This window comes from Canis lupus, chromosome 34 (genome assembly GCF_003254725.2).
Source record: "Canis lupus dingo isolate Sandy chromosome 34, ASM325472v2, whole genome shotgun sequence".
NCBI classification, from domain to species: Eukaryota; Metazoa; Chordata; class Mammalia; order Carnivora; family Canidae; genus Canis; species Canis lupus.
This window is the reverse complement of record NC_064276.1, coordinates 26652541-26664986: the sequence shown is the minus strand read 5'-3', so window position 1 is coordinate 26664986 and position 12446 is coordinate 26652541. Positions and strand designations below refer to the sequence as shown.

Sequence of the window (12446 nt, the reverse complement as noted above, 5' to 3'; positions counted from 1 at the left end):
GTTCAAATGTTTGATAGTGAAACTCTACTGTAATCCTATTCCTTGGAGTTAACTGTTAACAATTACATTTTTGTGACATAAATTATATTTATGTACTAATTATTTCAGTACTTATAATTTAGATATGGATCATTTAAAAGTATTATTTTTGGTAGAATTAGTTTACAAAACTGTTCAGTAACTTGCCAAGGTTAAATTAGGCCTCCTTGTTGAATTTTTTTTTTTTTTTTAAGATTTTATTTATTCATGAGAGACCTACAGAGAGGAGGGGCAGAGACACAGGCAGAGGGAGAATCAGGCTCCACGCTGGGAGCCTGACCTGGGACTGGATCCCAGGTCTCCAGCATCACACCCCAGGCTGAAGGCGGTGCTAAACCACTGAGCCACCCGGGCTGCCCCTCCTTGTTGAATTTACTTTGAAACTTCTCTTATACTAAATCTTGAGTTATCTTTTTACTTGTTAGAGGTAAGAATTTGATTTTGCTTATAAAGGCTTGCCCATCAGTAGTAGTGCTAATTAGAACTTTACTACTACTATTAATAAATACTATCTTGAGAAATCACAGTTTGAGTAAGCATTTAACATTAAGCACTCAAAATTTCCTCCTTATTGTCATAAACATAAAATTAGAATTTATTTGCTGATCACATGCAGTTTGCCGGCATACATGATATTTGGCAAAGGCACGAATAAGCATACTACTGGAGAGATCAAGTGGAAATGAAAAGAGGGGAAAAACAGAAAAGGTATGGGAAAACAGACTTTTTTTTTTTTTTTTTTTTTTTTTTTTTTAAGATTATTTGAGAGAGCTGGGTGGCTACTCAGCCGCTGAGCATCTGCCTTTGGCTCAGGGCATGATCCGGGGTCCAAGGATCAAGTCCCACATTGGGCTCCCTGCAGAGAGCCTGCTTCTCCCTCTGCCTGTGTTTCTGCCTCTCTTTCTGTGTCTCTCATGAATAAATAAACAAAATCTTTAAAAAAAAAAAAAAAAGATTATTTGAGAGAGATAGCATGTGTGCACGAGTGAGGGGAGGGACAAAGGGAAAGAGAGAATCTCAAGCAGATTCCCCGCTGGCACAGAGTCTAGATTTGGGCCTTAATTCTATGACCCTGAAATCATAACGAGCTGAAATCGAGTCAGACGTTAACTGACTGAGCCACCCAGGCATCCTAAAGCAGACTTTCACAGTTAAACACTTTTACCATTTTGTTTACCATGTTTATTGGGTTGAACGACTATTGTACCTGCCAAGTTTGTTTAAGATGTGATGATTGTTTGGGTTGAAAATACCAGTAATTCAACTTTTCTCTGAACTCTTCTGTAGATTAGCTTTATATAATCGATTATGATCTTATTGATATGGCTCCTTGCCTACCTTTCTATTGTTGGCTTCTGACATTCTTCAACAGATCCTGCATGCACCATCTTTTATAATTCCCTCTTTTTGTATATGCTGCATTTTCTACCTGGAATCCTATCTTTAGATAAGTTTCCATTTATTAAAGATTCAGCTTGTATTTCATTTTTACTTTAGTTTTTCTAATGTCAAGAGCAGTATATGCATATTATAACATTACATTTATTAGATGAGTAAAATCAAGTAATGTGTTATAAGTGGTGTTTGGCACCAAATGTTTGCTAAATGTTAAGCTTTACTACTATTTTATTCTATTTCTCTGTCATAAATACTACTTCCTTAAAGGCACAGATATGCTACGTCTGGTCCAGCTTTTTATTTCTAGTGCTTAACAAATAGGTGATTAATAAATATTTGAATGATTGAGTGAATGCTTCCCAGCAGGCTCTAAGTAATAGTATAGTAGTAATCCATATTGTATGGAGAGGAAGGTTATATATGTTTGTGTGTATATATATAACTCTTTAAAAATTGTCTTTAGTTTTAAACAATTTGAGATATAATTTATTGCATAAAGCCCATTTTATTTTATTTTTTTTTATTTTATTTTTTATTTATGATAGTCACAGAGAGAGAGAGAGAGGCAGAGACATAGGCAGAGGGAGAAGCAGGCTCCATGCACTGGGAGCCCGACGTGGGACTCGATCCCGGGTCTCCAGGATCGCGCCCTGGGCCAAAGGCAGGCGCCAAACCGCTGCGCCACCCAGGGATCCCTTAAAGCCCATTTTAAATGTATAATTCAGTGACTTTTAGTAAATTTTCAGTTATGCTACCATTGCCACAATCCAGTTTTAGAATATATCCCATAAGCCCCCAAAAATGCTCGTGCCTCATTAGTCTTTTAAATTTTTATTTTCTTTTGTTTTTTTTTGTGCTATTACCCAAGTATTAACATTCTGGAGAATGAAGATAGCTGTATGAAATAAAAATCAAAGCATTATATTCCTTATCTTTCGTATGACTAACTTGTGAAATTTTCTCTAGTGAGATTGAGTCCTTATTGATCTAAACCCTCATATTTTTTCAAAAAATTTTTAAATATTCAAATTTCATACAGTATATTATTATTACATCATCATAAATTAGTAGTTTTTAGAGTTTTAAGGAAAAACTATACATTGGTAAAAAGTGACTTAGAAATTAAGTAGCCACTAGTTAGAAAATAAGTAGCCATAAATTGGAAAAGGAACCCTGTCCTCATTAGAGGAAAGTGTTTAATCCCTAGAATTTAGGATAGTGATGGATTCAGTAATTATTTGTTAAATTAAAAAACTATATTGTGTTCTGTAAGATTCACTTGTTTGAATTTTTTGACAATTTCTTGTCCCCTTTTGCCTGAATTTAGGATTTTGTAACTATTTATTACAAGCAAAGAAGTATAATAATACTAGACGATCTGCCTATAAACTCTACTCAGTCTATCTCTGCCTCTCTCCCCATCCCCCCCATTTACAGCCTTTGTCCTTTAGATAGCTCTTTGGCCTATAAATAAGTCTTTGGCCAGTTTGGCAGCCTTTTGGAATTCTAATTGACAGCTCACTGCATCAGTGTAAGTCATGTGAATTCACAACCATTATGTTTGCATGTAGTATGTAAAAACTCTGCTCTTAAAGATGACAAAAAGACTTAGGAAAACAAGCCCTATATACCTTTTTCATGGGACTCCAGAGAAATAAAAGTCTTTTGAGTTGGAGTTGTGACTTGGTAAATGTCTAAATATCTAATACCACTTTTAAAACATACTTTTTTGCAATAAAAAACGTGGGTAAATGCTGCCAGGCTGGTGCATAAGAGGTCTTTCTTCTAGTTGATTCAATCTTCTCTTTACCTTGAAGGTAGTAATAGCTTCTTCTCAAGAGAAGGAAATTCTTTTCTTGCTTTCTTGTTCTATAATAAATTGTCAAATCTCTTAAATTTGCAAATAAATTTCTGTGGATAGAAATAGCCCGAGGTTTATGTCATTATATATACAGTGTTAAATTGGTTTGATAAATCCTTTATTAATAGTTCCAAATTATCAGAAACTCCAAATTTGATAAATAAAATGTACTGTAGTGGGAAAAAATTCTTTTGGTATAAATAAAATGTATAAATGTGCATATATAATATTTATTTTATATTTTATTTATACATTTGCTTTATTGAAAAGAAGTTAAAGCCCATTTTAACTTAATTCTGCTTCTTTGGATGAAATAGATACTAATAAAAATTTTCTGACTACAAATATTTGTCCCTCAGAAGTCTACCTTTTATTGAACAATCTTTTAAGTAGTACATTTTACAAATTTTGTTTTCTGTGTATGAGACATAGGACCTAATTTTTGTTGTTGTTTACTAAGGTTGTTCGGTGTTTTTTATTGTGATACAGTGCAAAGCCCATTGTCTTGATAATAGTATTTTTTCTGTAGTATGAACCTTAGGCTCTAAAATTGACTTGAACTCTTACTTCACTTTAAGACTTGGGGGAGACAGTATGACATAGGGGTTAATTGGCTTTGTAGGAGACCATCTGAATTCTGATTCCAGCTATCCCATTTCTAGCTGTGTGGTCTTGGCTAATAATTTAACTTCTTTCGTCCTCAATTTCCTTATTTATTAAAAAAAATATATTTTTTAACCTCCTAAGGCTATAATTGTTAAAAGATAGTGAATGTTGAAACTTTTATTGTAGTACTTGGCAAAGTAGTTTTACTCATTTTGCAGCCTATCTTATTTATATTTTTTAGAGTCTTTTGTAAGAGAAAAATATTCAAAAAGACTTTATGGAAGAAAATGTAAGATAGAAAATAAATACATGAGGAGCACTTGGGTGGCTCAGTAGGTTGAGTGTCCAACTCTTGATCTTGGCTCAGGTTTTGATTTCAGGGTCGTGGGTTCAAGCTCTGTGTTGGGCTCCACTCTGGGCATGGAGCCTCCTTTAAATAAATTATTTAAAATGAAATATAAATTAATAAAAGCTTATGAAAAGTTGTTCAGTGTCATTAATAATTAAGAAATTGAAAAACCAGTACATATCTATTAAAATGCCTACATGAAGAAAACCTTTTCAAATGTTGGTAAGAATGTGAAGGACTAAAATTCTCATGTACTATTACTGGAATGGACAGTTATACAACCAGTTTGGAAAACAGGTTGCAGGGGTTTGGGGTTTTATTTATTTTTTATTCAAATATAATCAACATACAGTGTTATATTAGTTTCAAGTGTACAATATAATGATTCAACATAAGTGCTCATCATAAGTGTACGCTTAACCCCTTTCACCTATTTCACCCATCTCTCACCCAGCTCTCTCTGGCTGCCAGCAGTTTTTCTATATTTTTTTGTCTCTTTCTTTGTTCGTTTATTTCTTAAATTTCCACATATGAGTGAAATCATGGTATTCTCTGACTGACGTCACTTAGCATTATACTCTAGCTTCATCCATGTCTTTGCAAATAGCAAGATTTCATTCTTTTTATGGCTGAATAATATTCCTGTGTGTGTGTGTGTGTGTGTGTGTGTGTGTGTGCGCCCGCGCGCGAGTACATCTTCTTTATCCATTCATTTATTGATGGGTATTTTGGGCTCTTTTCATAATTTAGCTGTAGGAAGTAATGCTACAGTAAACAAGCGTTCATGGATCTCTTTGAATTAGTGTTTTGTTTTGTTTTTTTTTTTAGGGTAAATATCCAGTAATGGAATTCCTGGGTGTGTGATACTGCCATTTTTAGGTTTTTGATGACCCTCCATATTGTTTTCCACAGTGGCCACACTGGTTTGCATTCCCACCAACAGTGTACATGGGTCCCTGTTTTCCACATCCTCACCAACACTTATTTCTTGTGGTTCCAATTTTAGCCATTCTGACAGGTGTAAAGTGATATCTCATTGTGGTTTTAATTTGCATTTCCCTTATCAGAAAGGGAGACAGAACATAAAGACTCCTAACTCTGGGAAACGAACTAGGGGTGGTGGAAGGGGAGGAGGGCAGGGGGTGGGGGTGAATGGGTGACAGGCACTGAGGGGGGCACTTGACGGAATGAGCACTGGGTGTTATTCTGTATGTCGGCAAATTGAACACCAATAAAAAATAAATTTATTATAAAAAAATTTGCATTTCCCTAATTATTGTTGTTGAGCATCTTTTCCTGTCTGTTGGTCATCTGTATGTTTTTGGAAACATGTCCTTCAGGTCCCCTGCCCATTTTTTAATTGCATTATTTGTTCTTTTTTGGTATTGAGTTGTAGATGACTTCTTAAATGTATTTTGGGTATTAACCCCTTATCAGATATGTCATTTTATCTCCTCCCATTCAGTAGTTGGCTTTTTATTTTGTTGATGATTTCCTTTGCTGTGCAAAACCTTTTTATTTTGGTTGTAGTCCCAATAGTTTAATTTTGCTTTTGTTTCCCATGCCTATGGGGACATACCTAGTAAAATGTTGGTATAGCAGATATCAAAGAAATTACAGGGATCCCTGGGTGGCGCAGGGGTTTGGCGCCTGCCTTTGACCCAGGGTGCGATCCTGGAGACCCGGGATCGAATCCCACGTCGGGCTCCCAGTGCATGGAGCCTGCTTCTCCCTCTGCCTATGTCTCTGCCTCTCTCTCTCTCTCTCACTGTGTGCCTATCATAAATGAATAAAATAAAATAGAAAATCAAAGAAATTACAGCCTGTGTTTTCTTTTAGGTGTTTTATGGTTTCAGGTCTCACAGTTAGGTTTTTAACACATTTTGAGTTTATTTTTATATATGGCCTAAGAAAGCAATCCAGTTTCATTCATTTAGTATTTTTAAGATACATATCTGTAGCAAAACTCAAATGATCATCAAAACCACTTAAACAGAAATTGAATAAATTAGTTTGGCTAAAAATTGAGGTAAAGATTTCTGCATATATAAGATTATCCAATGCATTTTAAGAAGGAATAATATTTATTCCTTATGTTGTTCCTTATATATAGAATTTATATTCTAGTGGGGAGAGGGTAACAATTAGTAAAGTTTTATATAGCCTATAGAATGTGATAGGAGGTGTGGAGAAAAATAAGGCAGAGAAGAGGAATAGAGAGTACCCAGAGGGAGTGTTGCTGATTGGTTAGGAAGGGAAAAACCTTACCATGGAGGTGACATTTGAAAGATTCAAAGATGAAAGTGAGCACTGCAGATAATGAGGGAAGAGTATTACAGCCATGGAATTAGAGTAGCAATAATAATAATAGCTAATACATATACAGTTATGGCCAGGAGCTATTTAAGCCCTTTACATATATTAACTTACTTAATCTTTATTAATATCCTATGAAATAGGTATTTTTACTATCCTCATTATATAGATGACAAAACTAAGGCATTGAGAGCTAGTAAATAGTAGTATCGTTGAAAGTTGAACCCAAGCAGTTTGGCTCTGGAGTCTATCCTTAGGAGTTGCTGTATAGTGTATTAGTGAAGGCCTTGAAGAGAGAATTTCTAGTGTGTTAGAGGAATAGCATAGTTAGTGCAGATACAGCAGAGTGAAGCAAAAGAATGATAATGAGCCGAGGTCTAAAAAGTTAGTAATTGGAGAAGGGATAGGAAGATTTGAGTAGACTTAAGCCATTTTAATGACTGGACTTTTACTCCAAAGTGGAGAGCCTTTGATGGTTTTGAACAGGCGAGTAACATGATCTGACTGACTTTTTGAAAAAGGTTCTTTACTGAGTACTTCCTCTCTCAGAGTCTGGGTAGAAATCAGGAGGACCTAAAGACTTAGAAAAAATTACATTTTTATTTTCATTAACTTCTAACAGTGTTTCCTTCATTTAATAATGTAGCCAATAACTTTATGTAGTTTGTAAAGTTATCCGTGACTCTCTGTCACCACCAATAAAACATTATTGTTGTCAAATATCTTGAAATTTCATTTCTGGTCATCATTACTTTGAAATTATAGCTGTTAGACCCACTGTTAGATCCCACTTAATGTGATAATGAAGCACATATGTTACAGTTTGTTTTTTCGTATTTATATATTTTTGACAACTATATATCAATATAATTGTTTTCTTTGTAATCTTGCATATTATCTCTTTTTAGAAACACTAAATGGGTCACCTGGGTGGCTCATTTGGTTAAGCAGCTGACTCTAGATTCCAGCTCAGGCCATGCTCTTGGGGTCATGGGATTGAGCCCCGTGTTGGGCTCTGTGCTTAGCATGGAGTCTCCTCCCCCTGCTCGTGCTATCTCTCTCTCTCTCTCTCTCTCTCTCTCTAAATAAAAAAATCTTTTTAAAAATAAAAAGCACTATATGAAAGGTGTTCATTGATTTCACCAGATTGTCAAAGGAGACGGTGACACTCAAAAATTAAGATTCCCTGAGAATTGCTTTGGTTATTGTGATAAAAAACTAGGAGAGAAGGAGGTCAAGAGCAGAAAGAGGGTGCAAGTTAAGAGGCTTTTGCAATAATGCAGATGAGAGATAATGGTGAGTTGGACCAAAGGTAGTAGAAGAGAAGGTAGTGATAAGTAGTTGGATTTCAGATAAGTTTTGAAGGTTGAACCAGTCCAGTAGGAGGGTTTGCTGTGATCAGATGTGTGATGTGAGAGAAAAAGAAGACTCAAGAATGGCTCTAAAGATTTTAGTCTGTGTATCTAGAAGGATAGAGTTGCCATTTGTCGAAAATCTCTGAAATTATCAATAGATCTATAATACTGGACATATCATAATTTTTAAATAAATAAATAAGTTTATTTATTTATTTATTTATTTATGTATGTATGTATGTATGAATGAGACCACCAGCGGGGAGAGAGGGACAGACTTCCCACTGAGTGCAGAGCCTGACACAGGGCTTGATTTCATGATCCTGAGATCATGACCAGAGCTGAAATCAAGAGTCAGACACTTAACCCACTGAGCCACCCAAGAGCCCCTGACATAAATTTTTTAAGCAGTAACATAAGGCTTCTAAAAATAAAGACACAAAGAATAAAAGAACTCCTGGTCTCACCTCCCGTATGAATCATGTGAGATCAGATAGAGTTATGTATGTTTGTTAAAATTAAGTTTGGTTTTGGATATGTTTGAGATCTTTAGACATAGGAGTATTACTTTATACATTGCTATTTCTACTTAATATGCTCAGGCATATGCAGTCACTAGAAAGAATGAGGAGAACTTAGAGCTTAAACTTGTAGTGTTTCTGAAGGTTTGAATATTTTACAGTAAGCATGTATCCATGTGTTAGGTAAGTTTAAAATGAGAAAAACACATGTTAAAAAATAAGAGAATGGTTACGGTATGTGATAGAAAAATTATTTGGTCATTAGAAATAATGAAAACAATCTGTATGTACCACCATAGAAGGGCTCTCAAATCTAAGTAAACAAACATAAGGTAAAGATAGAGTAAGTAGATAAGTGTGTCAGAATCATGGTAAATCAAACAGTATTGACCTTTAGAGAAGAAGACTGGATGGATAAGAAGACATCTCCCCTTCTCTTTTTTAAGCAGTTGAATTTACTAATCTTATACATGTACTATTACTTCTTTAAGTGTCATGATTCATGGGAGGTGAGATTATGGGTTCTTTTATTCTTTGTATCTTTATTCTTTGTATCTATATTTTTATAAATGTTATAGTTTTACAATTTTATATCTAATATAGAAAATTGTGTCTTTATTGTGAGTAAAATATGACTTTATTTACATATATGACTAGAAAAGATTACAAGATGTACATTAAAATGTTAATAGTGGTGTTCTTGGGTGATGGAAATTGAGGTTTTTTTTTTTTAATATTTTTTTTCTTTAATTTCTTGTAGACTATGAGAAGACAACGAAATGAAGTTGTAGTTGAATTGAGGAAGGTGAGTCTGAGTAACATTGGGTACTCCAAGCATAATTCTAACAACATTATAGCGTATGTAGAAGATACTAAATGTGTATGAATCCCAAGTGCCTAACATTTCTTTTTCTTTTGAAAACGGAAAGATTTTAACTAAACTTAGACTGTTGAAGTTGGCAAGATACAATTTGGCCACTCTCCAGAAATAGAGATAAATGAGTTGTTTGGTGTTTTTCTTCTGTAATTTTTAATGATTTCTATAAAGTAAAAGTTGTATCTATACAGTTATACTAAATAGTTCTATTTACATGTGTAGTTATGTCCTGAAAAGAACTTATTCTACTTATAAATTTTATCAACTCTTCAAGTATTAAAATAGGTTATACTTCATGTGTGTAAAAAATAAATTATAGTTGGGAATATATCTTTAAATTTGTCTCATACATTTGAAGCGATATTTAAGTGGCCTTTGATTTTTGTAAGACATTGTTGATTTTTGTCTGATTTTGAACTGCCCAACTTTTGCTTTGACTTTGTTTTTAGGTGATAGAGAGAAGCTCCCAGATGATGTATAAAATGGTTTAGTACTTTTAAATAAATATATGTTTGGTTCTGGCTTAAACTGTACACTGTCTTTTTTAATCAATTTTTTTTTGTTTTTTAGTTTGTTTTTACATAGTTCACGGTTCATTAAAAATATAATACTTGGGGCTTGGGGCTCAAATTAGTGTTGCTTAAGTGTTTAAATCACAATTTGGTTTAATTTTCTGCATTTGTGTTTTAATTTTAAAAGGCACTTCCTATTTCAGTTTGTAGGCACAAGATTGCCTAACCTTTATATGAAAGTATTTAGCTTTTTTTAACTCAAGTTTTTTGTTTTTTTTTTTTTAAAGAATAAAAGAGATGAGCATCTCTTAAAGAGAAGGAATGTACCGCATGAAGATATTTGTGAAGATTCTGATATAGATGGTGATTATAGAGTGGTAAGTTATTGTTATTCTGATAACTTAAGACTACCAGTGAAAATTTTTACATAAATAGAGAATTTTAAAGTGACTTTTTAACTTAGTTTTCTCTTTAATATTTTTCACAGCAAAATACCTCTCTAGAAGCTATTGTTCAAGTAAGTTGAGTTTTTTCACCTGTCTTCATTTGTATTTCTAATTACTCTGTATCTATATCAAAAATTATTTTAATTTTTTATAGAATGCTTCAAGTGATAACCAAGGAATTCAGTTAAGTGCAGTTCAAGCTGCTAGGTAAGTTAAATTTTTGAGGATGTATTTAAACTTTATAATTTACCCAGGAGATCGGTTTGAGTTATCACTATATAGTAATACTGTCACTCATATTTACTTTGATGACAAACGATAAAGAACAGTCCACAGACCAACTAAATTTACTTTAAAATTTTTTCTCTGATTTAGAGTATTAAAATTAGCAGCTTTCTAAACTCACAAACTTAACTTTCAGCTTGCATAATATATGCAGATACTGAGTTGTTTTGACAGGTTATTGCTATCAACCAATAGAAAAACATTATTTGTAAAACTTCCCTTTTTTTGACAGATTTTATATAAAAAGATTTTTCAATCTCCTTCCCAAGTAGCTAATTCTTTTCACAATCCCTGTTTTTAATCAAACAATAAGTTGAGTTTTAAGCTTACTGTAGCAGTGTATAGGCAAGCAGACTTTAAGATTTAGGGCTATAAAGTTTCCCAGGGTGCTTCCAAGTATGAATATTAAGTTATTTTGCATATTTCTGCTGTGAAATCTGTGCTCTAGAGGTGTATGCGCCTATTTTTTAAGCAGAGAACCAGAAAAACTTACTTCTGAGACCTTTGTATTAATGAATTGATTGGAGAAGGTATGGTGTCTCATAATACAATACAGTTTTTGCTTTCTATATTTATAAATATGAGAATAATGCTCTGTGTATTAGTGGGACAGAGACACTTAAGTAATTGACGCTATTTATAGAATTTCATAGTGGGAAATTTCACTGGTCCATCGAATATCTTAGCTAGTGCATGTATCTTTTATTAAAAAATGTATTAGAGTTTTCCTACTTTTATGTATTCATTTTAAATAACCTGGAACAGATGGGAAAATTACAGCATTAACAGTGTTGCCCACTATGGGTAAAAGAACTTCTTAGAGAGGACTTGGTTATGTAGGGAAAAAAATCACAGAAGTATTCACATCTGAAAATGCAAATTAGTGTTTATAGATAGAATTATTAAGAAATTAATGCATTATGCTCACTATTTTCAGTAGATTATTTGAGTTTTGGAGCTTTTCTCAACAGAAGTTCTACAAGATAATTAAAGCCCTAAGGCCCCTAAGTAGGCAGATATTCTCAAATTATGGTCTTTGGGTCTCTAGTAGATCCTGAGACAACTTCAGGGGTATAAAAGATCAAACCCATTTTCACAATAATACTAAGACTTTATTTATTTGCCTGTTTTAAATATGTTAACAATTTATATTGATGTTGTAAAAGCAACTAATTAAAACCTGATGGTACCATAGCAAAATCAAGTAGACAGTTATGCAAAACTGATTTCAAATATCTTGTAGATATTGTATGTGCCATTGTGCACACATAAGAGGGAAGGCCATTTCAAAATCTTTGAGAATGTCCTCAATGAAATAGTAGAAAAAATTTCTTTAAATCTGGAGCCTAGATTAAGAAAGACTGGGTTAGGGATCCCTGGGTGGCGCAGCGGTTTGGCGCCTGCCTTTGGCCCAGGGCGTGATCCTGGAGACCCGGGATCGAATCCCACATCGGGCTTCCGGTGCATGGAGCCTGCTTCTCCCTCTGCCTATGTCTCTGCCTCTCTCTTTCTCTCTCTGTGACTATCATAAATAAATAAAAATTAAAAAAAAAAAAAAAGAAAGACTGGGTTATTTCCTACTTTGTGCTAAGAATTATGCCATGTGCTGTGGAAAATACTGCAAAAAAGCTTGTGGCATAATTCTTGGCTATATAAGAGCTTTAGAACCTAATTGAGAAGGCAAAGGCATGTTAAAAATAAGGTGATACTCAACAGCAAATGTAAGCATGTGCTGTGTAAATGTTCTTGGAATTTAGAGAGGATATTGTGAAAACATAAAAATTGAAATGGACTTTGAATAGACAGAAAGGAGGGCATTCCAAGTATGGGGAATGAGATGTTAAAGAGCCTGGAAGTGAGATTGAAAGTGTGAGACAGACA

General features: G+C 33.9%; 1 protein-coding gene across 3 annotated transcripts in view; it reads left to right on the top strand.

Annotated features, from left to right (window-relative positions):
- The window catches only part of KPNA4 (karyopherin subunit alpha 4), a 69456-nt gene that overhangs the window by 16006 nt on the left and 41004 nt on the right, over positions 1-12446 (top strand). For all 3 annotated transcript variants that reach the window (XM_025425425.3, XM_049105794.1, XM_049105795.1), the window contains 4 exons: positions 9206-9250; positions 10122-10211; positions 10322-10351; positions 10435-10487. In XM_025425425.3, coding sequence (XP_025281210.1) covers positions 9206-9250; positions 10122-10211; positions 10322-10351; positions 10435-10487 — 218 coding nt within the window. The remainder of the gene's footprint in view (positions 1-9205; positions 9251-10121; positions 10212-10321; positions 10352-10434; positions 10488-12446) is intronic.